General features: G+C 44.3%; 5 protein-coding genes across 9 annotated transcripts in view; 3 read left to right on the top strand and 2 right to left on the bottom strand.

Annotated features, from left to right (window-relative positions):
- Positions 1–2,104: 2,104 nt before the first annotated feature.
- six5 (SIX homeobox 5) lies at positions 2,105–10,506 on the top strand. Its single transcript, XM_075473399.1, has 3 exons — positions 2,105–2,834; positions 4,702–6,191; positions 7,295–10,506. Exons 1-3 carry the CDS (start codon positions 2,149–2,151, stop codon positions 7,966–7,968), a joined length of 2,850 nt encoding a protein of 949 aa, XP_075329514.1. The 5' UTR covers positions 2,105–2,148; the 3' UTR covers positions 7,969–10,506.
- Positions 10,507–10,772: 266 nt separating this feature from the next.
- six9 (SIX homeobox 9) lies at positions 10,773–13,134 on the top strand. Of its 3 annotated transcripts, none has more exons than XM_075473397.1 (4): positions 10,773–11,363; positions 12,057–12,217; positions 12,341–12,381; positions 12,899–12,985. In XM_075473397.1, the coding sequence occupies exons 1-3, from the start codon at positions 10,782–10,784 to the stop codon at positions 12,345–12,347; spliced, it is 750 nt and encodes a 249-aa protein (XP_075329512.1). In that variant the 5' UTR covers positions 10,773–10,781; the 3' UTR covers positions 12,348–12,381; positions 12,899–12,985. The 3 variants fall into 3 exon arrangements, with proteins under 3 accessions (XP_075329512.1, XP_075329513.1, XP_075329511.1); XM_075473398.1 differs by having other exon boundaries at positions 12,328–12,381; XM_075473396.1 differs by lacking the exon at positions 12,341–12,381 and having other exon boundaries at positions 12,899–13,134.
- A 5-nt stretch (positions 13,135–13,139) lies between these two features.
- Positions 13,140–17,815, bottom strand: qpctla (glutaminyl-peptide cyclotransferase-like a). Of its 2 annotated transcripts, none has more exons than XM_075473392.1 (7): positions 17,051–17,815; positions 16,332–16,478; positions 15,964–16,257; positions 15,385–15,546; positions 14,420–14,519; positions 14,218–14,334; positions 13,140–14,053 (listed from the first exon to the last, which is right to left on the bottom strand). In XM_075473392.1, the coding sequence occupies exons 1-7, from the start codon at positions 17,270–17,272 to the stop codon at positions 13,908–13,910; spliced, it is 1,188 nt and encodes a 395-aa protein (XP_075329507.1). In that variant the 5' UTR covers positions 17,273–17,815; the 3' UTR covers positions 13,140–13,907. The 2 variants fall into 2 exon arrangements, with proteins under 2 accessions (XP_075329507.1, XP_075329508.1); XM_075473393.1 differs by having other exon boundaries at positions 15,385–15,543.
- Positions 17,816–19,068: 1,253 nt separating this feature from the next.
- Positions 19,069–23,863, top strand: LOC142388298 (ribonucleoside-diphosphate reductase large subunit). Its single transcript, XM_075473391.1, has 4 exons — positions 19,069–19,236; positions 20,786–22,767; positions 23,151–23,339; positions 23,419–23,863. The coding sequence occupies exons 1-4, from the start codon at positions 19,218–19,220 to the stop codon at positions 23,599–23,601; spliced, it is 2,373 nt and encodes a 790-aa protein (XP_075329506.1). The 5' UTR covers positions 19,069–19,217; the 3' UTR covers positions 23,602–23,863.
- A 228-nt stretch (positions 23,864–24,091) lies between these two features.
- The window catches only part of sipa1l3 (signal-induced proliferation-associated 1 like 3), a 62,714-nt gene continuing 59,505 nt past the window's right edge, over positions 24,092–27,300 (bottom strand). For both annotated transcript variants that reach the window (XM_075473389.1, XM_075473390.1), the window contains exon 24: positions 24,092–27,231. In XM_075473389.1, coding sequence (XP_075329504.1) covers positions 27,037–27,231 — 195 coding nt within the window. In that variant the 3' untranslated portion in view covers positions 24,092–27,036. The remainder of the gene's footprint in view (positions 27,232–27,300) is intronic.

Raw genomic sequence — 27,300 nt, 5'->3', positions numbered from 1 at the left:
CGCCCTGTTCTGGAAGGTTCTACCCGCTTTAAGTGTAACCCACCAATCATATCCGAGATTGCATTAGTTTAACCAATAAAATTACGATATCAAAAGGAGGCAGAGCGGCTCAGCGTTTGATTGACAAGGCCGATAACCAATCATCGGACAGGAGTGAAAGAGACTCTTAAAACAGCCACACAGTGGCGCTAAAGTCCAAACTAAACCACAACACAATAAGTTGTTTTTCACCACTATGGTATTGGCATAAATATGTGAAATGAATGTGCTTTGATATGAAAATATTTTTGTGAATACTACATTTATTTGGGTGTCATTTATTAGCTGTCATTTCCTTAATTCTTCTCGATATCTTTTAATTTGCAGAAAGATCAAAATCACATAGCTTGTCAGAAAATGCAAGATTAAAAGCCATGGCATTGCCTTATTTCTGGGGACCAATGAATACACTGAAGCTTGCAGACAGAAAAGAGAAGATCGAAAATCAAGGAGCAACAGCCAAACACCCATACAGGGAGGAGAGTGGGGGGTGAGACAAGCCCTCAGCCAGCATGCCCACAGTGAACATTTACATTCCTATGGTTGTTCATAAGATGAAGGTCTGTAAACCTGCCTGGTCACATTCAAACCTTATCTCCAGGTGTCCTATCATATTATAAAAATCTGGATAGTGAATATGCCCCACATCTGGCCCCTCTGAGGCTCAGGTTAAGGCCTGCACACCCACAGATGAAAGTCATGGGGATTTCCGCTCTGGATCTGCACACTCACCCAAGGTTATCGATCTCCTGAAATGACTTCTCATTTCAGTAAGTCTGAATGACATCTGCAGCACAAATCCAATGCATAGCAGGTTGTTAATTAAACCTGCTGAACTGGACTTTTTTGTGTCCGTTTGTGTGGACAGTATTTGCATTTGGAACCCACCTCAGACTCAGTAAAATCCCAAATAAATCTAACCCAAACAAACAGAGAGACTCTTACTAAACTTGACTTATATTATACTCAGGTCTTATTTGGAGATTACCTGAAGCCTAGCCTATGAGATGACATTCAAAAGATTATTAACTGCTCAAAGACACTGGTTCCTGCTTCTATCCATCATATATTGCATGACTATTAGAAACGTGTCCTCTACCAATTACAAACAACTGCCTAAACCGCACTTAATCTGTTATAATTAACAATGATAATGATATATTTCCTTTTCCATTCAATCATCCCAAACTGAGACACTTTCAGTTTACAGATACATGCAAAGAGAAAGATGGGGAGAATGCATACAACAAAGGAAGTGGCACCAGAAAGCGTTTCCCCCTTTTGGATGAAAATCTAATATTTGATGCTTTAGTCAAACCAATCACTTTTCTTTCTTTATGATTTTTTACAATAAAACGTGTACTTTGTGTGTGGGATAATACTGACGCAGAGGAATGGTGACATGGTGAAACAATGCTACTTTTACACGGGGTAATATCAAACCATTTGCTTTAAAAAGTCAAATAAAATACTGATATGTATGTTTGTGTTTTTTTCTTTTCTAAACGCTGTTTTATGATAAATACACCATTTAACATCAACATTGCACCGTTTATGGCACTTTTGGTCCAATTCTGCCATATACTTTGCCCTTTATGGGACATAAGCTAATCAATTTCAACTATTTTGTGTGCACTTTTGTTAAAAACCTCCCATTTAAAGCAGGATAAATCTAAAAAAAAAAAAATTAAATAAAATACAGGACACCTGCAAAACCGAGGCTGTTCTCGGAATTTGTGCCTGCATTTTCTGCACTGTTGCTCAATCTAAACATGTGTCATTATTCACAGTCATCGGGCGTTTGTGTCATTTGCTAATATTGCAGTGGAACTTGGTTTTTATGTGCAAATTTGTGCAAAGCCGTCTAAGGCGACGCGCTGTCCGTGTCGTGGTTGATTCGGAATAATTTGAGGTGTAAATATTTGTATTTGACTCGGAAGGTTTGTCAGTTGCTTTTAGTCATTTTCAACGAAGGGGCGTGACCGGTGGCGGCCTGCAGCCACTTTCATGGTTTGGTCGGCTGGATGGGAAAGTGCTGTGCTGCAGAGGGAGGGAGAGAGAGAGAGACGGGGGAGGAGGAACTACTGGTGGAAAAAAGTTAAAGTGAAAATGGCTTCCTTGTCTTTACAGTCTACAGAACAATCTGAGAACAGCCCAGAGGAGCCATCGGCAACGGAGTCCAAAGAAGACAAAGACCCTCTCCAGGTTTCGGAACAGTTACTCCAAAGTTTTCAAAAATCGGCTCTGAGCTTTTCCACAGACCAAGTTTCATGTCTCTGCGAGGCCCTTCTGCAGGCGGGCAATGTGGATCGCCTGTGGAGATTTCTATCCACCATACCTCCTTCGTCCGAGCTGCTACGTGGCAACGAGACCCTGCTGAAGGCCCAGGCACTGGTGGCTTTCCACCGGGACGAATTCAAGGAGCTCTACGCCATCCTGGAGAGCCACGACTTCCACCCGTCTAACCATGGGTTCCTGCAGGACCTATACCTTAAAGCCCGCTACAAGGAGGCGGAGAGGTCCCGGGGCCGCAGCCTGGGCGCAGTGGACAAGTACCGACTCAGAAAAAAGTTCCCCCTGCCCAAAACCATCTGGGACGGAGAGGAGACAGTGTACTGCTTCAAAGAGAAATCCCGCAATGCTTTGAAGGAATGCTACAAGAGCAACAGGTACCCCACTCCGGACGAGAAGAAAAACCTGGCCAAAGTCACCGGGCTGTCCCTCACACAGGTCAGCAACTGGTTCAAGAACCGCAGGCAGAGGGACAGGACCCCGTCCGGGACCCACAGTAAAAGGCAAGAACCAACCGCACCGCAAACACAGTGCAACAGGGTGGCCTTTGTGCACACACAATAGTGTAATTCAAAAGTTATAACCCGCTGCAGCTGCTTTGAACTGTCTATTGTTTGTCAGAGAGCAGATGTTTTGCTTAATAACTGCAAGGGTCACTCAGAAAAAACGCCACTCAAGATAACCTCCAATAAGAAGAAAAACGATTTGAAAACAACCTAAAGTAAGAGGATGGACGTGAGCTGACTTTTGACAGCAGTGAAGCCACACATCCGAGACCAACAGCATGTTGCTTTGTTGTGAAATGTGAGATCCAGAGGGCCCAGAGTGGCTCAAGTTTCATGAACCCATCCACTGCTGCTTGCAGAGCCAGGGCGACAGAGGTTATGATAAAGAGCTTTACAGGGAGTCGTGGGGGGGTGCCGAGATGCTCAGGCAGAAATCACTGGGTTTAAATGACCATCTCGCCTAACAGGGGGAGGCTGTTTGTGAGAAGATAAGACAGAGCATTGAAGACTTATCTTATCCCCCCTCAGGGTTTGTGGTGGTCTGCCAGCCAATCTGTAGGATGACCTGGGTGGTAAACGCCAACATATTAACCAGATGGAGGCCCTAAAAGAGTTTCTAGGGATCTGCTTCAGCTTTATCTTTATTATGTGGATGGAAAGGGTGTTGCCAGGATATATATATATATATATACATATTTAAAAACAAAGAAGGTGAATCTGTTTAGAAAGTCAACGTATTCACACTAAGCTGTGAAACTGTGGTAATTGTTTAAATGATCCCGGTGTTGCTTTTGTGAAAGACAGATGTTCAGAAGTTGTTCCACTTGTTTTAGTCATTCTTCAGACCACAGAAGTGTGTTTTTTCTTTATTCTAGAAATATCATCAACATAATTTTTGGTTGCAACACACTTCAACATACCAAAAAATAACTGTGAATGTACTCCAGAAAGGACATTTAGGAATGAGTCTTTGCTTCTTGCAGGACCTGCGTTTTTGGCGCGAGGTTTCCTTTGAGGAGATACAAAATTACGACCTGATAACAGAGTGGTCAGGCCACATACCTCAGGGAAGGAAATGCCTCCAAGACACTGGTTTGATACCAGGCTGCCTGGACCTTTGCCATCACTCCCCCGATCTTCCTGCATACGTTGATATCCCTGCTCATTTTAAAAAGATCAAAGCCCGGTGATGATGTGAATTTAGGTACTCTTGCACCTCCTAGAAATGACAAAACAGTAATATCTAATTTCTCAAACTTGAACAGCTGTTAAAACGTATTTACATGTTTAGTTTTAAAGAAAACTATAAGCTATTGTCAGCTGCTCATTGGCCGATTCGAGAGCACAAACTGTATGTAAAAGATGGACGTAATCACATGCTTTTAGTCCACTAGTCCAGTAAGGTGATGGCTCTTTTCAAGGAAATGACAGAATTGAAAATAACATATTTTTGTGGTTACCAGCAGGCAGCTACATCCACTTTTTATATACAATCTGTGTCTTTAAAAGGAGTTGAAAAAAGAAAATGGCCGCCTGTTGCTTATTAGCTTTTCAGAAATGTGTTTCACGAATGACCACGTTTGTTGTTGTTTTTTTTAATTATTTGACAGACGATTGGTTGAAGGTTGAAGATGGTAACTGTCAGATGAACCAATACTTGTCAGATGAAATACTAATTGGTTGAGATTTCTTTCAGAAGTATTGATCCACTTGTGCTACGCTCACCTCTGAATATTCTCGGTGCACAGATTTACTCTCAGACTCTTTTATGGAATTAGAAAAGAAACCCCGCATCCAATGATATAAATGGAATCAAACTCTGCGAGTGCTTTTCCCTTCCTGTAACTTATTCCTCTGATTTCAGTGAGTCTGACGGGAACCACAGCACTGAGGATGAAGCGAGTGCGATGGATGACTCCCCTGACAAACCAGAAGAGGCTGCCGGCTCCACGGCTTCCATCATCTCCGTCTCTGCAGTCCCTTGTAACCCAGGAGGCCAGCTCATCCTCAACGGGTCCAGTGGCTTCCTCGCGGCCTCTCAGCCATTACTCCTCAACGGGAATTCGCTCATCTCCAGCACTGGCGCTGGTGTCATAATTAACGGGCTCAGCTTAAGTGATTGCCAGACTGTCACTCTGAGTCCTGTTGCAACCAACTCTTCTTTAATCTTGAATGGGGCTCAGGTAATAACCAAACCTGGGATCGGTGTGCCGCAGCAAGCAGTGTCCAGGTCAGAACAGGAAGTCTCAGCTGTGGAGACCAAGCCAGTTGTTCTGAGCACTAACACCATGTCAGTTTCACATCCTTCCACTATCATTTGTCCTTCCCAGCAAAGTAAAAGAGAGAGCAGCAATGACATGGATTTCATCATCGTCCCTAAATCGGAGGGCGGTAGTCAGATAGTATCCCCCTCCTCTTCATCTGTATCCCCCTCTTCACCGACTCTGTCCTCACCAACTAGTCTCCCTTCATTAGTCTTAACACAAAACCCCCAACATCAAGGGGCCCTCAGCCTCCCAGCCTCTCTGTCATCTGCAGGTATGATTATTTCCAGTTCTGCAGTGCCTCTCTCCAGTCAACACACGACATATGTGAGCGCCACTTCTGCCTCCCAGTTGAACCCCTCCAACTCCGCGGTTTCCTCCACCAACTCCACCCCTCAGGTCATCTCTTTACCCCAGGTTGTGCCCTCCATCCAGGGTACACCGGTGTCCCACCTAGTCCAGCCCCCTCCAGGCACACAAGCATCCCAGTGTCCTCAGCTTGTCCCAGTATCCCCCCTCACCTCGCTGGCTTCTCACTTCCAAAGTCCCCAGACTCTGAGCACAGGCAGCAGGCTGGCCCCACAGCAGCAAGATGCTTCAACGACTATGTCTGAATGTGCCACGACCATCGTTTCCATCTCACAGCTTAACAACAGTCACCTCCCACAGCCACCGATGCACCAGCTGGGGGAGCAAACCACAAACTCTACTCCCAGCAAAATGCAGGCTCCACAGGTTATTTCCATATCTTCCCCAACACAAGTCGTCCCAGTTCCTCAGGCCAAAGGCTGCTCCCCGGCACAGTTAGTCCCGCTCTCCATGCCTCAGCTGGTCCCAGTCTCCTCCATCCAAACTTCCTCCACTATATCTTTCCCCCAAGTGGTGCCTGCCAGCCCTTCTCTCTCCATCCCCTCTGCAGGGGTGCCCCTGCAGATCCTGACCTCAGCTGCGGCAGGTGGGGGTGTCACACAGAGCCCTCTCAGGATAAACCAGCTGAGGCCCATTCAGAGTGTGGGCGCCCCAACCAGTGTGGCCCCTGCGGTGCAGCTCCTAAACTCTGGGATCATTCAGCTACCCTCCGCTCCTCCAGGTACCCTCTTTTCATGACATGTTTGCAGAGAATAAAAGATTAGGCGACAAAAGGAAAATTAACTGGCAACCTTATATAACTTATCAGGCGATTTTTAGGAATTTTTGAAGAGAAAATGCACCACTTACAGCTTCTCACATGTGATTTTATTGTTTTCTTTTTAGGACAAATGAAATGCGTTTGAAAAAAATGTCAGAAAAAAGCTGGCATTAAAGGGATAGTTCGCCTCTTTCGACATGAAGCTGTATGACATCCCATATTAGCAACATCATTTATGAACATTGACTTACCCCCCGCTGCGTCCTGTGAGCCGAGTTCCAGCCTCGTTTTGGAGTTGACGAAGGTAGTCCGGCTAGTTGGCTGGGGGCACAAAAATAAAGCGTCTTGCCTCTCAAAACAATATGCGTTCAAAAGAGTAATGCATTTGCATCACAAAATCGTTGTCCAGGAAAAAGTCAGACCTCACATCGCTTGGCGCTATTTTTGCCTCCCTTGATATCAATACATCCAATGTAAACTGTGCAGACCGAGCAGTCCCCTGCTTCCAAGCAGCAAACACCATAACATGTGCGGCTATCGCTAGGTGGCTGTACGCATTGATATCAAGGGAGGCAAAAATAGCGCCAAGCGATGTGAGGTCTGACTTTTTCCTGGACAACGATTTTGTGATGCAAATGTATTACTCTTTTGAATGCATATTGTTTTGAGAAGCAAGACGTTTTATTTTTGTGTCCCCAGCCAACTAGCCGGACTACCTTCGTCAACACCAAAACTCGGCTGGAACTCGGCTCACAGGACGCAGCAGGGGGTATGTCAATGTTCATAAATGATGTTGCTAATATGGGATGTCATACAGCTTCATGTCAAAAGAGGCGAACTATCCCTTTAAAGACATACCATCATATAAGACACAGAGATTAAGAGAAAAAGAAACGGATGAGTGATAAAATAATATTCACCATTTTCACTTATGAACAGATTATTGAACTTACAGAAGTTCCGGTTTCTGTCAAACGATTGATTTAGTCTCTAACACCAAAATGAAAAATGCACATGAAGCAAAGTCTTGACTGCTGTCCTTTTTTTATGATTCCCCACTGTAGGCAACCTCCTCCTCGGTGGAAGCCCTTATCTGAGTGTGCAGCAAGGGAAGCTGATTCTGACCATCCCAGCAGGCATTCAGCTCACCAGCATGCCCCTGAAACCAGTCCCAGATGCTTCACCCATCTCTACAAACGGAGTGGCTCCAGCTCTTAACCCCTCCACCCCTCCTGTGGCGTCCCAGATCTCGGGCATAACCTCTGGAGGCCTCACGACATCTCCTTTGAATTTCATCAACTCGTCCCCACTGTATTGTGCTCCAGAGACTGCGATCACAAACAGCCAGGCGCCTGCTGTCCCTTCTCCTCACACCCTGGATCAGTCAGCAACTCCGACAACACTGAGCACGCTCACTCCAGAGAGCATGCTCACCCTCAGTCCCATGTACAGTGGAGTGGCACCAAGCATCCAGTTGTCCCAGCCAGCGTGGAGCCCTGTACCCCTTTCCACTTCAGCCAGTCTAACTCTGTTTGATGTCCGCAGCAAGGGGGACCTGCCTGTAGATCCGGCTTTGTTGGGCCTACCTGGAGGTGAGTCGCTGCTCCTGGGAAGTCCCTCCCCAGAGCAGGATGAGGAAGCCGGCTCACCACTGGGGAACCCAGAGGAAATGGATGGTGACTCTAAAATCCTCACTCAGCTCCAGTCTGTCCCTGTGGATGAAGAGCTGGGCTTGTAGTCTGTTTACAGACGGTGCTGGTGACCGTGTCTAAAAACAAAAATACACTAGACGCTCTTGTTTCTTTTAATGATCCGATTGTCAATCCTCCAGTGCTGTCGTGGTGCTGGCTGGCACTTTTAAGAAAAGTCCTCTGCAGCTCTATTTTACATGAATGGGTGGCTTTTACATGGGATACAGACCTGCTGCTTCAACTTAAAATTCTTCCTCTGGGTGTCTAGGAGGGAATGTTGCATCTCTGAGGTTTCTACCCAAAACATTTCGTGCCTTCATTTTATCAGATCCAGACAGAAGAGACAACATGGATTAGTCTGCTTGGCCCGCGTAGAGCTTCTGGTGTCATTTCAGCTCTTTCTTCGTAATTCGGAGGAAAAGCAGGCCAAATTCAGCCGGACTCTGTCTGGAGTTTTCGCTGGCAGATGAAGTAGCCCATTGTGGATCCGCCACAACGATGAGACAATCTGGCAAAAGGGGACACATCTGAAACTAATCTTTCTGCCAGAACTCAGTATATTCAGCCGTTCAGTTTTCTTTTCCTCCAAACATCTGAATGTGTTACTCTTCCAACACTCCAGAAACACAGTGAAGATGATCGTCTTCATAACCTGAAGTGAAGTAGGTTGATCTATATGTGAAACTTTTTCACCATAGCTTCGAGGGCTATGCAGCAGTATTTTATTATTCCGAGTGAGTTACTGAGTCTGGCTTGAAACGTGCAGGCTTACTGCATTCAGTGGTAAATCGCTAACGACTTCCTCCGGTTTTTAAGGAGGGGTGCGGCCCTATATTGGCAAAAAAAGCAGAATACAGGAATTAAAAAGGGTTATTGAGAGGTTTAAAACTCTATGCAATGCGCGTTTAGCTCTTTATAGGACACTATGTCGCACAATGGCCGAGACAAAAAGCCAGGATACTTGGGAGATGACATGAAGCATGGCAGTGCGTTACACTAAAACAGTAGCTGTGATCCCACAAAAGTGATTTTTCTTGTCAAATGCAGACAAAATCTCAGTATATTAATACTGATAAGTGCCTTATTTTAAACCTTTCGTGTTTGATGTTTGTTTGTGTGTGGGGGGGGGGGGGTCAAACTTTTGTTGTTTTATTTTCACTATTTTATCGTTTCTATGTAGCCATTTCTGGACTCCCTTCATATGGACCCTTTTTGTTTTTATTGGAACACCACATTTCTGTATCGGATTCGTCGTCAGTGAAACACAATGTGACACCGTTGGTTGCGTAGTGATTGCTTGATCTTGTCTGTTTGTATATTTTGCACATTTCATTCACACCATGTTTACGCTGCGCTGCCATGTGGTTACGGCCGCGGTCGGACTCGTATCTGTCTCGTCTAGACAGACCCCTAAATCGTACGAGCGATACGCCGTCGTGGCACAGGTAGCGGTTAAACCTTTGGCCATTTATGGTACACAAATATACACTTCAGTGTCGCATCTAGTTACAAGGATGGCCTGTTTTTTTTTTTTGTTTTTTTTGTTTGTGTGTCTTTTTTTTGTACATTTAATCTATTTAAAGCATGTACCAATCAGTTTCTACTTTTAAGTGAACGAAAATGAGTCCTTGTCGAAAGAACGCAAATAGGAAATTATACTAATGTTGACTGGGAAGGTCATATTATTATGCAACCCGAGTTTATACAGTCTCAGACTACAGGTATTAACCAGTTTTAAGGTCATTAATGTTGAAAGAGGTCAAGCCCTGTTAAAGCTGCAGTCGGCAGGTTTTCAAAATTGCGAGTCTAAAGTCGGAAAATTCGAACTGACACAACTTTCAGGTCCCTCCCCCAACCTCTAACAAGCTCCGAATCGCCCCCCAAACCCCTCCCCCTCTGTGGACGAGGTTGTGCACGTGAGTTCACACCAGTGTGAGCGCACACAAGCTGGGGCAGACTCACGCTCAGCAGCGTGTGCACAAGCTGTGATTGACAGGTAGGATTCCTCCACCCTAACTTGATTGGTTAAAAACAGCCGGGAGCGCTCGGTTTTTGCAAGCATGATTACAGGCTTCAGAGGGAGCTACAGATTTCGTTATTTTTCCTAAACAGCCTATTTAATATTCTACTTCCAGAATCCCATGACAGTTCAAGCTAATATGACTAAAAAAAAGTTGCCGACTTCCGCTTTAATAAGCTTTTAATTCATTGGTTCCCTCTGGCCTCGGGTTGGATCATTTAATGTTTCGACAAATCAATGTTTGCCTGAATTTTGTCGATTAATTTGGGGTAATAGGGTGGTGTGTCCTCATTCCTTACCAAAGCATGTTAACATTAAAGCCTGCAAAGGGTTTTAATTTGTTGCAATATATTATTTTGTAGCCTGAGATTGGTTTTAACTCTCCCACCTCACACATGGTATACACGTCTTCAGACTTAACCAAAGACTTTGCATGTTGATTGAATTTTTAAATGGCTTTGAAAGGGATCATTTGTGTCTGTCAATCAAGGTTCATGTTTTCTCATTTTTGTACTCAAATGCATTCTATTTTTTATATTACATGATATTATAATAAACTACATTTACAGAAAAAAAAAAAGGCTCATTGTCTCCCGTCGTCGCAGCGTGTTTCTGAACTGGGGATCATTCCCCGCACTAAAAATATTTGTCAGAGGATTTTTGCCTCTAATTTGGCATGAAAATTTTATTCAAATGCATTCTCTTCCAGCATTCATGCACATCCCCTTGTTAGTACAACAACAAAGCTTTAATATGTGTGTAAAGGTGTTCAAGCATGTGTTTGTACAAGAGAAGGAGGATGCATGGTGTGTTATTACAGCCCTGATGATCTCAGGTTACATGTGCCAAGGTATGATGATGAGTAATACTAAACACACATGCAGGTTCATCTTGTTCTTGTTCATCCATAATGCTCCACAGAGGCTCCAGTTCTCACCTCTCCAGACTTCAAAGAAGCTGTTAGGAGGCATTTCCACACTCACACTAGCGTCTCAGGACTCTCTGGACATCCGTCCTGCCGCCACAGCGATGATCTTCACGGCAGAGCAGGTCATTTGTGTTTGTGAGGTCCTTCTGCAGGGCGGTTACATGGATCGACTCGCCGGCTTCCTCCGGACTCTTCCTCCCTCTTCCTCCGCCTCCTCTTCGTGCCTCGGGGAGCTGGAGAGCGTGCTAAAAGCTAAAGCCGCAGTGGCCTTTCACCAGGGGCGCTTCACTGAGCTCTACACCCTGTTGGAGGGTTTCCACTTCTCCCCACGCAGCCACCCGTTCCTGCAGAAACTCTGGCTGCGAGCCCACTACTTGGAGGCCGAGAGGCAGAGGGGCCGGCTCCTGGGACCTGTGGGGAAGTATCGTGTGAGGAGAAAGTTTCCTCTGCCCCACACCATTTGGGATGGAGAGGAGACCAGCTACTGCTTCAAGGTTGGCAAATCTTACATTAAATCTGTTCCCAAACAGTAACTTTTCAAAAAATGTAAATGCAGTTTCTTAGAACTTACCCTTATGTCTATTTGCCTTTTTTTTTTTTTTCTCTCACTGTTAAGACATTTTTTTCTGACAGCTCACCTGATATTAAATACTTTACAGGCTCAGATTTCAGAATAAAATCTCAGTATCTTCCTTTGAAATATGACAATTTCTGCAAAAATAGACAACAATTGTAAGTTAACTGATCCTTGACCTGTTGTTCTACTTTCACCCCAGTCTTCTTTTAAACTACATGTCCTTTTTGCATAACAATCTTTCATTCAGTGTCTGACTTTTTCTACAACTGTGAAAGGCACAACAGTGATTAAAAAGCAGAGTACCTCTATAGTGTTTTCAGAACTAGCAACCGGAAAAAAACAAATGACCAAATATGCTCCACCTAATTAGGTTTCACCTGAGAAGAGATTAATTATTTTAAGGCCAAACAAAGAGTACACCTTCTCCTTCTTGTGGCCTGCAGACACTAACAGATTAAACATATTCCTGAGGGACAAAGTGTTTAATTGCAACACCTGGTTAAATAAAATAAACAGCACAGCCTAAACCTTTAGTTTTTCTGTGAGTTTTGAGAGTGATTTAAACGGTTTTAAAGTCTGACTTCACTTAAGATATCAAATTTCTAAACAGGAGAAATCCAGGAGTATACTCAAGGAGTGGTACCATCGTCAGCCTTATCCTTCCACCCAGGAGAAGCGGGAGCTGGCAGAGGCCACCGGCCTCACAGCCACCCAGGTCAGCAACTGGTTCAAGAACCGCCGGCAGAGAGCGCGCGTCACGGACGTCACCAGGTCAGACGGGACACAGCGGGTCGCCTTCTAAAGGGACCGTTGAATTTTAATCATGTCATAACCTCTTATGTATGAAAAGAGTAATTTTACCATCAATAATGATGATACAGTGTTTGAAAACAGGAGTTAAGGCACGACTCGCACAGGACGCGGAGGGATACACGGTGAGCAGGCTGACCTTTGGCTTTAAATTCACCTTTGGCCATCAATGCCTGGTGACGGGACCTACATCTTATCAGCTAACAGACAATAAAATCAATATAAATTTAAATTTAAATTAAAAGAACCCAAAGGTTAGTGGGTTTTCTATAATTAACTTTCACCTAAAGAAAAAAGAGAAATCCAAACACACTATTAGAGTTACACGATGTGACCACTAAGTACCACCGAGATGCTTATGATTTTCTTGGCATTGCACCAAATAGTTTTACAGCTGCATAAGCATTTACAAGAAAGCCAAAACATTTCAGATTCATGTTAGAAATAAGTTAAAAAGAATAGGTTAAACTGTAATGTTATGGTTGTTTACTTAAAGTGCTTTAAGAAGATATGGTTTTATTTGAGGATGCTGATCAAATTGAACTTTCTGCTGCACACCTTACGAGGTGAATTTACAGCGCCCTCTGGTGGTTACATTAAATAACTAAACAACCTGCAATTTTCTGATGTTTCTTGTTTCAGGTTTCAAACACAGATCGCTGGAGGACATTCAGAAGTCTACCTGTCCTCCGACAACGATGTTTCTCCTCAAGGAAGCCCTCATCCCCGCCGACACCGCCCTACACCACCACCCCTCTTTCATCCACCTCTTCTTCACACATCTGGATGCCATCCAAACATCTAACTTGGCTCAGCCATCCTTGTGCTGCTTTTTAAAAAACTTTTTTTTTTTTAAATAAAATAAATCTGAAGTCTCATTTTCTGAAGTCATTGACAGTTTATTACCAAAACATGAACAAGCAGACATTGTACCAGGACTTAAACATTGACAGAAAACTGTTCAAGACAATTTAAATTAAGTAACACGTAGCTGGATTAAATGCAACATATCCTTCATACATGTGCAATGAAGTTTGCAACTCGTTTAAGGGTCTACGGTGGTGAATATTCCCCCATGTGCTGTATCCAGAAGTTGCAGAATCTTGTAACAGCTTAAAAGTTGCAGAAAATTATGTGAACTCTGGTAAACTTTAACGTGGTGTAAAACCAACAGATGTCGGATATTTTTTCTTTAAGCTTTAATAATCATAATTACAATGGTGGTTAACGCAACGAGCACCTGAAGGAGAAAAAAAAAAAAAAAAAACAGCCGGGGAGGGTGAGGGTCTTCACAGACCTGAAGGCAAAGTCAGGAGAAGCGTTTCACAGGTGTTCTCTGGGAGCCCCGCTGATCATAAGTCTGTCTTTAAGAAGACAAAGTGCATATCCATCAGATTAACAGGGTAAACAATCAGTAAGGCTGATAAGGCTTTTTGTCTTTTCACAGTACCAAAGCAAACGTATTCATCTGGAACTCACACGTATCTCCCTGCTCCTCATGAACAATGCTCATCAGCTCATACAGTCACTTTAATTAAGACTCTGAATCCACTTCCGAGGGCCTTTAGGCCATCTCATCCAGCAGGGACAAGTCTTTGGTATTGAATTCTCCAGTTCAGTAGAGTCTACTGTTGCACCTGGTCTCTCGTGTTCAGAGGCCCAGGTATTCTGCCAGAAACACAGCCATGATCTTTGTGAGGTTCTCTACAGTCGGGCGGTGCATGTTCTCCTCTGTGTCGTCCAGTGTGTGCCAGAAGTGAGGGAAGGGAGTGGCGATGACGTGCAGCACAGGGACGCCTGCAAAGCACGGGCGAAGGCAGTGATGATGACTGACACTTTGCACAATGCGGTACTGACAGGAAGTCTTTGTCAGCGGGAGCATGATTACTTATTTTTCTAATTACGAAAGGGAAGAATCTTCCGGAACATGTACAGTAGAAGCCAACCTTGTTGTTACTCACCTTTGTGAAGGAAGGGGATGTGGTCATCCTGCACAGGTCCAAGGTAAACATCCTTCCTGAAGTACGTCTGCTCTGAGGGGTGAGACGTCAGCAGACCCTGTCGATGGAGTCTCTTCTCTGAGAATGAGGGGAAAAGACAGAGTTCTGACATACATTTGGGAAGAATTTAACAAGTTATGGTGAAGCTGCAGCCGGCGCACACCTGCAGCAATCAGGCGGTCAAACCAGCGCGCCGTGTTGTCGAAGTGATTCGCAATCAGTGGGTCGGGACCACCGAGCAGGTCTAGCAGCACAAAGAGGTCCTAAAGAGAGAATTTAAAGTCAAATAAAGGGGAAAAAAACGGTTTGTTAAATGTTGCAGATTTCACAGTTTTCATCAAACGTTCACACTAAAGAACGCTGTGCTTCACCACTGGAAGGCACTAAAGATGCAAGTCATTCATATCAGATTATGTGCTGCAGCATAGTGACTCAGCTGATCAGCCTGGTAATGGTTGATTAAAGATGCCGGAGGGTTACAACAACAAATATAAATCTTTAGATAATCCAACTTTGTATCTCTGAAAAGTGAATAGATCAGTAAAATCATGTGAAACTCAGAGCTTAATCTTTCTAGCACACCCACCGATGGCCTTACTGCAGTCTATCATCGCTTCAGATGTTTTTTTTTAAATGCACAAATAATTAACATCTAAAGACATTTGTGTTCAGATGCCTCCACGACATTCACTCTCTTACTGTGTTTATATCAGATTTTCACCAAATCACATATTTCAAAATCAAATGAAATATTTTGCAATGCACAAAAAAAACAGCAGTTTGTTTTTCGACTTGTAATCACAAATGTTTGTGACCCCTGATTGATGCAAACCCTTTAAGTTTTGTTTAAAACAAAAAAAAACATCCATTTTGCACATTTTAGAAAGTTTGTAGCTAACAACATCTTCCCCAGTGGGTTCAGTCAGTCAGCTGGTCTGGGGATGCAGAGATCTAAGGCTTGAATCTACAAATGTCTGAACTCCGATCACAGCAGCTAAATTTATATTCTGCATACAGGAGAGTTGGTTCGATTCACCAAACTGCTGCCGCCTACTGGTTAAAGCAGTCTGCTGCGTTCAACCCTCTCGTTCAAAGTTCAGAATGCATTTGTGTCAGCGGTGTCCTCACCACAGCCTGGAGCACGGTGGCGTGAGAGGAGGCGGCGGTATGAGGCGCGCTAGCCATGAGCTCTGCCAGGTGACGAGAGCCGTACAGCGAGTCTGTGGCGGTCCATTCCTCAAAGGACTCCTCGCCATCAAAGAAGACGAGCTGCAGAGTGACTGGGAGCTTCTAAGAGAAGATAAAGTGAGTTATCAAAGTTGAAAAGCTGTCTGCACAGTTTTGTGTTGTGTAGGCAGAAAGTTAAAGTTGAAAGAGCAGCAGCAAAGGACAGTTTCTCCCGCAGTGTTGTCGCAGCGTGTATTCCTACTATGACTACGTGCTGTAAATCACAGCCTCTAGAGAGATAGTGTTATATACAGATGCCTGCTGCCCTCAAAATTGGAGCTGGCGTCAGCATTTTCTGTCTCATATGAAACCAGAGTGCGTAAGAAGAAAGGGAGAGAAAACGCTCGTCAGCATCTCCCGTCTTCTCACCCAACCAGATGTTGAGGCGCATCACAGAAATAGGAACACAATCTGTCAGCTTCTGCTCCTGATGCAGTCTCAAGTTCAGGATGTCCACACACATGTAACAAAAACACACACCTGCTGTTTGAATGATCTGAGCTGCGCGTCTAGAGAGGTGGCGAGCTCCAGGATCATAGCACAGGGCACAGCGGAGTCACTGGCCCCCAGAAACACCCTTTCAGGGGCCCGTGGATCTGGGGGCAGGACCTTGGAGTCATAGTGGCAGGCCAGGAGGAGCCTTCGCGGAGCTGTGGGGTCCAGAGTGGCAACAATGTTGGTGAAAGTGACTTGGCCACGAGGGGTAGGAGACTGGAAGGAGTCTAGGTCTATGGACCAGCCAGCAGACAGCGAGGACAGGGTGGAGGTGATGTGCTGAGGTAGAGCAGAGAGTAAAAAATGAGGAGAGTGTGTGTCAACCGGAGGAATCTATAAATATTCACACACACCTGCTGTACAGCCAGGCTGCCTTGTGTCCCCGGGAGCCTCTCTATTAGGATCGGCCGCAGGTGAGTCTCCCACAAGCGAGTGCCGTCCACCTGAGAGGCCAGGCGGCGGATTTGAGCTGGCGAGCACTTACTGGGTTTGTGGGACAGCTGAAGGAGTAGAAAGAAAAAAAAAACTGTTTAGGAGTAATAACAGAAAAGGTAAGCTCAGACCTAATAATCACTGAAAACATTTACCTATATGTTGATAATGTGGCCTAAATAAGAGTAAAAATATATAAAAAAAAAGTATATTTTACTCTTTGATATTAAATGTATGAGCCTTAAAAATTGTTTTTCTACATTTACCCTTAAGGGTTTTAAAGTAAAATAACTCTTGAACCAAACGACACCTCTCTGTGTGATAATATATAGATTATTACAGATTCTTTAATGTAAATATTGACTTGTAGATGGATTCTATAGTTAGTTACTTCAGTGTTCATCATATTTTACAAAATGACCAAGAAGGAAAAATAAAATAATTTAAAAAAAAAACAGTAAAAATGATAATCATCCCAAAACTGAAAACAGTGCCGACCATATGTAGCTACTGACCAGTTATTTACTACCATCTTTTATCTACTTATTCTGAGATGATTTTATTATAGAAGTTCTTTAAGTGACTCTGTGTGTCCTCGGGGTTTTTAAGTCCGTGTTTGTTTGTGTATCGCTGCTCTTACCTTGTCTTTGGTCAGATCTGCAGATGGCATACGGTTCACATGTCTAGTGGCGGTGTCATTGGACAGGTACACTCCCAGCACCACCGCCAGCACCAGGACACCGAGGAGACAGAACAGCAGTACCCGGGCCCGGGGCATCCGCACCCGGTCACAGCCGGGGAGAGAGCCGCCGCCGCCGCCGCTCTGCTGCAGAGGCTTGTACCGCCGACTGGACCTAGACATGGCTGCGGGTTATGTCGCTCAGTCTGTCCTTCTAACAGCTACGTGTCCAAACCAACTTGTGCAGGACGTAAGAGGAAAATTCACCCAGGAAGTGGAGCACGAAGAAGAGATAAGCAGACCCGGAGGAAACATCTGCAACAGCCCGTTCTCCTGCTTCAACATACTGATCCATCATTACCTCCTAAAAGTCTGTATGCTGACGTGTAACACCTCGATGCATCCTCTGCAGCGCAGTTCACGGAAAGCAAGGCTGACTTTGAAGCGGTTTTGATCAAGTTGTGTCAGATTTAAATTATATTTCACAAATGAGCCGGTTAAGCCTGTCTATCTGCAGCGGCTCTCGTCCAAAAACAAGCAACTCTTGACCGCTTTGTTAGAACTCATTGGCATCCATTTACAGCTAATAGTGACAGAAAAGGCGACGAGTTTATCGCATAGGAAGCTTGCCAAAACTCCCCAGTCGCAGCAGGTCAAATAAAAACGAAGAAATTCAACGTTTATTCATCATGGGACACGTCTGTAGTCAAAGGCGTTACTTCTTTGGTGTCATTCAATTAGTTGGAGAAACCTTGTGTAGCCACCGCCACCTAGCGGTTGGGAGAGGAACTTCTGTCAACAATACTAAAAATATAGGTGTGAGGTACCTGCGCTTCATTTGAGCATCCCAGTTTATTTTAACACTAATCCAGTTTATTACAGAGGCAAGTGCTATTCTTAGCATTTATTCACATGTAAATTTCGAAATTATATGCTATATAATTATATATATACAAATAATACATTATATGAAATTTTATGAAAATGAATAGGATTAATTCTGCGATCACTTTTTATAAGAACATATGTATTCCTTTGAATTAAATAATCTCACATTTAAGATAGGCTATTCGGTATAATTTGTTCCCAGTTTCAACATTTCTGTGTCTGACCAAGAGGCATTTATGGGTGCTGGAAGGAAACTTGATTCATCGATTAGTTGTTGAAGTGAAAACTTAGAACCGTTTTTATGACTGATTAACAGTTCAAGTAATTGCAGGTTAAAAAATGTTCTGATGCCATCATCTTGTCATAATCAGCAGCATGTTTGTGACAAAAAAAAATAAAAAACAAATAAAAAATTTGGGGCATATTGTCTGCTGCTCAGAAACTATTTTGATGTTTTTCATGCACAGTATTTTTTACATTTTCTTCTAATCAATCAATACAGCTCAGGTTAAACTTTGGGTGATCAAATCTTTGCTAACTTCTATGAGTATCTTACATATTTTGTAAAACACCATATTGTGGTCCCAGATAAATGAACAGCACAATAAGAACACTTTGTAAACTAAAGATAAGCAGTATTTCTTGTTAACCTTTAAAGACCTGCTACTCTTCCAGTCTTCCTGGAAACTATAATTATCCAAAGTACCTTAATAGTTGTGTTTTAATAATCTTGAAAACTGAAGAAAACTTTACTGAAGTTCTGGATGTTGAATGTTTTTCCTTTCTGTAAAGGTTTGCAAAATATATTTTTCTTTTGAATCTTTTCTAGGTGTGTCTTAATGACAGTCACCATGTAATAACATGTATAAATGCTGCATGCTTGTGCTCTATATACTGGATAATACTGTCAATCCTAACGAAAAAAAAGGCCTTTTATAACTCACTTATCTGTCCCGCCAGATTGGATAACCGGAAAAACAGAAGCAATATTTCCATTCCTCTGATTGGTCCACAGAAATTAAGCCTCACAGTTTATCGCTGCTGATTGGTCAAAATTGACGTCCATCTTCCTGCGGAAGTCACGCCTTTCGTACATATGCAGTGTTAGCGGGAGTTTCGGGTGTCTTTCGCGGCTTCTCCTGTGAGATTGAGCGGAGTCAGTGTTCATCTGCACATTTTGATAGTGGACAGGGGTTCAGCTTGTTTTCTGAAGACACGGGAAACCTCGTACTTTACCAGGATGCACGTGATCAAGAGAGGTGAGTTGTGTTTAATAATTCAGGAGCTGTGTAACGCGGGCCTCCGGTAGCTTTTGTGCTATCAGCTATGAGGATGATTCAGTATGATTATTATATAGTACCGATTCCTCTGCCTGACAGATTGGGTGGTTTTTCACACGACAGAAACTTGCATTACATGGCTGATTTAACGAGCCAGTGCGAGTTAACGTTAACTAGTGCTCAAGCCCAATGACTACTAGCTTAAGTTAGTTAACTAGCAGACTACAGTCAGAGAGGCAGACTGACACTATTTTACAAACCAAGTAGCGTTGGGCTGTAATAATGGCATTTGCGAAAATTCATCTCGATAACCTGCCGATTAAACGGTTTACATTAACGATTAAAGTAGTTATATACTGTGTTTTTTTGTTTCCTTCTGAGTTTATGAACCCGGCTATGAGCCTTTGTTACAGATGGCGCCAAAAATCAAAATTTAACAGGCCCATCTGAGTCAGGTGAGCAAAGTCCGCCTATGGTTATGAGTTTCAGGGAAATCAATGATTACATGTAGTGGCAGGTTATTAAACATCTAATTCCGGTTCCTGGTTTTGATTGGCAGAGCACGTTCGAAAATGTTCCTTTGCAAAATATTGCGTGCACGCGCAGCTGTGTGGCCGCATTTCGTCGGTATTAGTGCGCCAGATTTGTTGTTATTTCTTATTTCTTGTGTGGTTGATGTGGGTAAAAGGAGAAGACGGAATGTCTCTCAGTAATTACAGAAAGGGCTACTTTTTGACGTCCATATTAATTTATATAACGTTTTGTGGATTAAAAAAAAGGCTTCTGGAATCCTAAAATCTCCAAAGTTTTTAAGCCTGCTCCCAACTGTGTCTGTGTGTTGCTTGGTAGCCATTCCGTTAAATGCTTTTTGATATCAATACATTTTAGCTTCGTTTTATTGCTTCAAGGTTGTGAAACCTTACCAGATATCGTCTTACTGTATATTATAGCGACACATTGATGCTGCTGCTTTAAAATCACTGTAAACCACAGCAGAAGAGAGAAGACTGACATTATTGGTTAAGACTGCAGTTCTTCCAGTGTCAGCAGACCTCTTCTCACAGTCAGAAGACATTAGTGCTGCATCATTTGGTGATTTTATTTTTAGTTCAGCATAGATCAGTTTGACTTTGCTCCAACACAGTCTTTATAGAAGCAGGCTGGTTAACATCTCTGAAGTAGTTGAGTTAGCAGCTAAAAGCTTAATTTTTAACCACAATCCAACATGTAAGCATTCTGAAAATGTATTTTCTGTAAATACAAACTCTTTGAGCCTTGACGGTGTTGGAGACGAATGATACTGGAGCCAGTTAAACCAAAACTCTGCTTATTATCGGTGAAATTGTTTTTACTCCGTTTTTTTTTTATTTTTTATCTGAAGCAACTGAATGTTCTGGAATGCCAAGTTTAACTGTTTTGGTTTGGGATTTTGGTGTTTAGTCATTATATTGGTTGACTATGTTAGTTTAGCTTGTAATTCGAACTGTTTGCACGGACTGAGGTGTTTTCTGCATTTTTGTCTTTCCAGATGGACGCCAGGAGCGTGTCATGTTTGATAAAATCACCTCTCGCATCCAGAAGCTTTGCTACGGACTCAACCCCGACTTTGTGGATCCGGCTCAGATCACGATGAAGGTGATCCAGGGCTTGTACAGCGGCGTCACCACCGTGGAGCTCGACACACTTGCAGCTGAGATCGCCGCCACTCTAACGACTAAATACCCCGACTATGCCATCCTCGCCGCGCGGATTGCCGTGTCAAACCTGCACAAAGAGACGAAGAAAGTGTTCAGTGAGGTGATGGAGGACCTGTACACCTACGTCAACCCTCTGAACAGACGCCACTCCCCCATGATCTCAAAGCAGACGCTCGACATTGTTCTGGAGAACAAAGACCGTCTCAACTCGGCCATCATTTTCGACAGAGATTTCTCCTACAACTTCTTCGGCTTCAAGACTCTGGAGCGCTCCTACCTATTGAAGATCAACGGCAAAGTGGCTGAGCGCCCGCAGCACATGCTCATGAGAGTGTCCGTTGGGATCCACGGAAGAGATATAGATGCCGCCATTGAGACCTACAACCTGTTGTCAGAGAAGTGGTTCACCCACGCCTCTCCGACCCTCTTTAATGCCGGAACCAACCGGCCACAGCTGTCCAGCTGCTTCCTCCTCGCCATGAAAGACGACAGCATCGAAGGCATTTATGACACCCTGAAGCAATGCGCCCTCATCTCCAAATCCGCCGGAGGCATCGGGGTGGCGGTCAGCTGCATCAGATCGACCGGAAGTTACATCGCGGGTACCAACGGCAACTCCAACGGGCTCGTCCCAATGCTGAGAGTCTACAACAACACCGCACGCTATGTCGATCAGGGCGGCAACAAGAGGCCCGGAGCCTTCGCCATGTACATAGAGCCCTGGCACTTTGACGTGTTCGACTTTCTAGAGCTGAAGAAGAACACGGGAAAGGAGGAGCAGAGAGCCAGAGACCTTTTCTACGGCCTCTGGATCCCCGACCTGTTCATGAAGAGGGTGGAGAGCAACCAGGACTGGTCCCTGATGTGTCCGAGCCAGTGTCCGGGCCTGGACGAGTGCTGGGGGGAGGAGTTTGAGAAGCTCTACACTAACTACGAGAAAGAGGGGAGGGTGAAGCGGGTGGTGAAGGCTCAGCAGCTGTGGCACGCCATCATTGAGTCCCAGACGGAAACGGGTACACCATACATGCTGTACAAAGATGCTTGCAACAGGAAGAGCAACCAGCAGAATCTGGGCACCATCAAATGCAGCAACCTCTGCACGGAAATTGTTGAGTACACCAGTAAGGACGAGGTAGCGGTCTGTAATCTGGCCTCCATCGCTCTCAACATGTACGTCACCCCCGAGCGGACTTTTGACTTTAAAAAACTGGCATCCGTGACCAAAGTGATCGTCAAAAACTTGAACAAGATCATCGAAATCAACTTCTACCCGGTGCCTGAAGCGGAGAGGTCCAACATGCGCCACAGGCCGATAGGGATCGGCGTCCAGGGTTTAGCAGATGCTTTCATCCTGATGCGTTACCCATTCGAAAGCCCCGAGGCTCAGCTGCTGAACACACAGATATTTGAGACCATCTACTACGCTGCTCTGGAGGTGAGCTGCGAACAGGCCGCAGAGCTCGGCCCTTACGAGACGTACGACGGGTCCCCCGTCAGCAAGGGCATCCTCCAGTACGACATGTGGAACAAGACACCCACAGACCTCTGGGACTGGAAGCTGCTGAAGGAGAAGATCGCCAAACACGGCGTGAGGAACAGCCTGCTGCTGGCCCCGATGCCCACAGCCTCCACCGCTCAGATCCTGGGCAACAACGAGTCCATCGAACCCTACACCAGCAACATCTACACCCGCAGGGTCCTCTCCGGCGAGTTCCAGATCGTTAACCCCCACCTGCTCAAAGACCTGACGGAGAGGGGGCTGTGGAACGAGGAGATGAAGAACAAGCTGATCGCAAACAACGGATCCATTCAGGTAACGTCTGTGCATCTAATTCCCCCCGAACGTGTCAGACACTGAACGAGACGCTGGTAGAACGTGAGATTCATATTGTTACAGCCTGTGGAAAGTAGTTTAAGCATTTGCTGCTTTTTATTGTGAGGCTTGATGAAGAAATTAAAGATCTTTCATGGAGACGCTGTTATTTGCGCTGGAAGATCAAATGGGTGAAACAGTCTTCATTAAAGTTTTGACCAACCTAAAAAAAAAAAAAGTCAAATTTATTGTGCTTACAGGAGTTTTTCTTTCAGAATGACTCGTTGGAGCTGCTTGGATCCTCTTGAGCCACTAGTTTCAGCTCCAGTAACGACACTCTTTTGGATTTTAAAATATTTTTGTGCATTTTTTTATTCCGACAGGAAATCAGTGAAATCCCAGAGGACCTGAAGCAGCTGTATAAAACCGTTTGGGAAATCTCTCAGAAGACCATACTGAAGATGGCCGCCGACCGCGGCGCCTTCATCGACCAGAGCCAGTCCCTGAACATCCACATCGCTGAGCCAAACTACGGCAAACTGACCAGCATGCACTTCTACGGCTGGAAACAAGTAAGCGACTCCTGCGGGACTAAAGTGACGCTGTTAATGTGAAGGCACAGGCCCAACTCACCGTTTCCTCTCTTGTCAGGGCCTAAAGACGGGGATGTACTACCTGAGGACGAAGCCCGCCGCGAACCCCATCCAGTTCACCCTGAACAAAGAGAAGCTGAAGGAGGAGCAGCCGACCGCGGCTTCGGTGCAGGAGCGAAACGCCGCGGCCATAGTTTGCTCTCTGGAGAACAGAGACGACTGCGTCATGTGCGGATCTTAGACGCCGTCTCTGCTCTGACTCGACGTCGTCATTAAAAAACGCCTCCACAGCAGTTCATACTTGATACTTGAGCTCTTTTTCACTGACTGAGCGCACTTTTTCAGCGCTTATCAGAATGTATAGAATAAATTTATATTGATATTTTGTCAACTTGTTCACTGCGGTGAAAGACGCCAACCTCTAACAACCGAAATGTATTTTATGTCGGACGTGACTGTCGAAGAAAATAAAGTTTTTCATGCCAGATATCGTGTCTGAGGTAAAAACCGGCTGCTTTTTAAGGTTCGTGGCCAGAATCGAGACTGATTTAGACGGAGACTAAATTCTATCTAAATGGAGACAAATATCTGATTTAAGCATCCAAAAAGTCTTTAATTTCCATGATAAAACAAACACAGTGCGCACACTAAATTTAAACAGTCTATTGACACGTCTCATTTCTATTTGACCACAAAAGTCAAAGAACAAAAGGAACCAAAAGCTCTGATAATTGATTTAATATTTTTTATAAAATAATGAAAACATAATTTACACTTTTGAATGTACAAGTTATTACAACCCAAAGAAAACGACACTTTGCTTCCCGTACCTCTGCCACATGCAGGAAGCACCGACACGAAGAGGAACGCTGAGCCCAGAGGGGGAAAAGAAGGGAAAAGTGGAATCATAGAGATCAGTTTGTACACAGATGAGATGAGATGAGACGCAGTACCCTCTCGTCTTCGTGACGCTCCGCAGCAGTGGCCAACGTGTTAAAAAATAAATTATAAAAATATTTAACATCTAAAGAAGAAAAACCTAGTCATACAATATTACCAATATAATGCTTTACTGATTTGGTCAGCAGAGGGTTTTGTGTACGCTTTAAATAGCATAAAAGTATACATAATATGAACATGATATATAGATATATGTATAGGAAGAAACCTCGCCCCCTTTTACAAAGCAAACTAAAGATTAAGACTCATTAAAATCACAGAAAGAAACACCTGCAAAGCTGCGTGTGGATGAAGGATCGTCCGTCAAACCTGAACAAAACAAAAATAGTTAGGAGGGTCGGAGAGGCCCGACTGGTCCAGAGTTATGACCACGTCTAAAGAAGACGCTGCAAATCAGAGAAGGTGGTGGCGTTAAAGTTGGTGCCGACGTTTTTATAGATCCAAGAAGAAGTTTTTTTTTTTTTTTCAGTTCAAAGTCGCACTGTTGCCCTCTCGTGTGAATTAAACAAGAAAAGGGCAGAACAGGTTTGTTCAAACACAGTCACAGCATTTAGTCAGCCTTAAGAAAACCAGTTAAGGTTGTTTTGTCCTTATTGGTCGGGTCCAAACATCTTTTCCATCAGTCCTGCATCACACAAACATTAAAGGGACGCCTAAAAGTGTCTCAGCAGCAGCGCTAAATCTCCGATGATGCACTAATTTAAACTGCGTTGCATCACGCTTCCCTATCTGATGATATGGTGTCATTAACAGCATCGGAGGGAGGAACCTGAGCGGGTCAGAGAGTTTAAACAGATCCAGATCCAAAGAGGCGACCTGACGACGAGCGGCTGTCCGTCAGACTACAGGAAAAGATGATTAAAAAAAAAAACATTTTTTATCAGAAATATCTCAAGATTTTTTTCCTCTGCAGGGGTGAATCAAGCACCAGCATCCAAAACACACACATTTCTGTAGGAAAAATAGCTTTAGTAGACAACGTGGTTAAGGATTTTAGCTGTTTAAACAGTGTTGTGTGTTCATGTGGGTTCATTACAGAAAATGGGGGAAATCCTCTCACACACACACACACACACTGGTTCTGATATCAAGGAGCTTTGTTGTTGAATGAAGTTCGTGTGCAGTAAACTTTCCCTGTAAGCGTACGTTAGTGGTCACAGCTTCGACTGGCAAAGTTGGACACTGAGGAGTTCAACTCGTTTCCTTCTTGAAGAGAGTTTTGATGAGAGGCTCCATGCCGCTCGGTCCGATATTAACAGGCAGCGCAGAATCCGCTGTGACCGAAGGCCCTCCGACAGCAGCAAGCTTCAGTCACAGGATCTAACGGGTTGCACAATTTGGTGCTACACTAGACCCAGTTTCCAGGCAACCAGCCGAGAATTTAGCAAACTTTTACTGGCCAAACGTTATGTTAATTCTGATCATCAGGACTTGAACCAACCGGACACGATGTGTTAAAACAGATTAGAAGAGTCCTCTTTCGGTCCTCTTCATGTTTCTGAATGTAAACAAACACAAGACAGAGATGAGTTCGGTGTCACTGCCATCGCTGTGCGTTACCTTTTTAACACGAATGATACTGAAGCGCCAAGCTTCATCTCCTTTCCTCTCTGGTGATACTTTACAACCAGCTTAACATATAATTAGGACTTACTTTTGTCGTAATAACTTCTCTCTTTACTGTCTTTAGTACATACTTCTGTGCACATCAGCTCTCTCATTCAACACTCCAGAAGAAAGCAAAAATCCTCAAAATGTCACAACCATTTGCTCAAAGACCTCCTGTTAATAACCAAGAGTAACCATAGTGATTCGGTACGTTAGATCTGAGATGATGGGGCACTGCAGTAAACGGGGGGATTTAAAACAACAGCAGGAGATACGACGCCGTTACATCACTGAGCTTTGTTACACCAACTATCCGCTCTGATCAACGCACTCATGGCTTGTTTCACATGTGTGGGCCACAGTTCATCCGTTTACATGGAGGACAGAAAAATAACGTGGCCTAAAAGTCTCGTGTTACAGTAAACAAGTTTGCTCATCGCTTTGTTTTCACACTCAAACTCTCACAGTAACACACGCACACACATCAAAGACACTAAATGCATCTCACCTCAAGCACAAGCACTGCTGTACTGTAATGCTTCTGAGTTTTGTACCATCACACACACACACACACACACACACACACACACACACACACACACCTCTTTTAAACGATATCTGTCCATCATATCGATACATGAGAATTGTACCACACAGGCACCCATCTCCAGCACCCTGTATGCAGAGCTTTTAGTGCATTCTGGGAGATGCAGTTTGTAGTAAGTTTTCTTTTTGGCTGATTCGCTGCAGGAACAGTATTAGGCCTCTCCAGGTGATGTAGTGTTCTCTAAAACAGTCAGGATCTCCGTTCCTGTTCGATCTTCTGGCATAGTAGCGTACTTGTCCACGTGCGACGAGCACACGAGACGTCTTCAGTTTAGAAAAATAAACAGGCTCAGAGTACAGAGGGTCTCTGCTCAGAGTCTCTGGGAGTGGTGCATTTTAAAAATCCAGGTTTAAGGCAGTCCAGTGGAAGCTGATGGAGGTGACATCATTGTGTTCTCTGCCGCCACTCTGAGTGCAAGGAATCATGGGTACTGAAAGCTTATTTCTCTCACGTTGGGTATCCTTCTCCGGTCTGGATCTCTCAGACGTCTGCAGCTGTCCATCACTCCCTCTGTGAGCTGCCCTTGTGTGTTAAAGAGTGAGCCTCGTGGTCACTTTCTGTCTTGTTGAGGCTGGTAAAAAGCACGCCGAACTTACGCAGCTGCTCGCTGGCGGTCAGGCTCTCCTCCTGCAAGCGCTGGTTGTTCTCTCTCAGGTTAGCCATCTCTGCGAGCAGCACCACTTTATCCTGCTTCTCCTGGTGTGGAAAAACGTAAAGATAAGGGAATAAATAATAATGACTCTTACTTTTAAAGCTTTATTTAAA

The sequence above is a fragment of the Odontesthes bonariensis genome, chromosome 9, assembly GCF_027942865.1.
Source record: "Odontesthes bonariensis isolate fOdoBon6 chromosome 9, fOdoBon6.hap1, whole genome shotgun sequence".
NCBI classification, from domain to species: Eukaryota; Metazoa; Chordata; class Actinopteri; order Atheriniformes; family Atherinopsidae; genus Odontesthes; species Odontesthes bonariensis.
The sequence above is the reverse complement of the archived record's forward strand: the minus strand, read 5'-3'. Positions and strand labels throughout refer to the sequence as shown.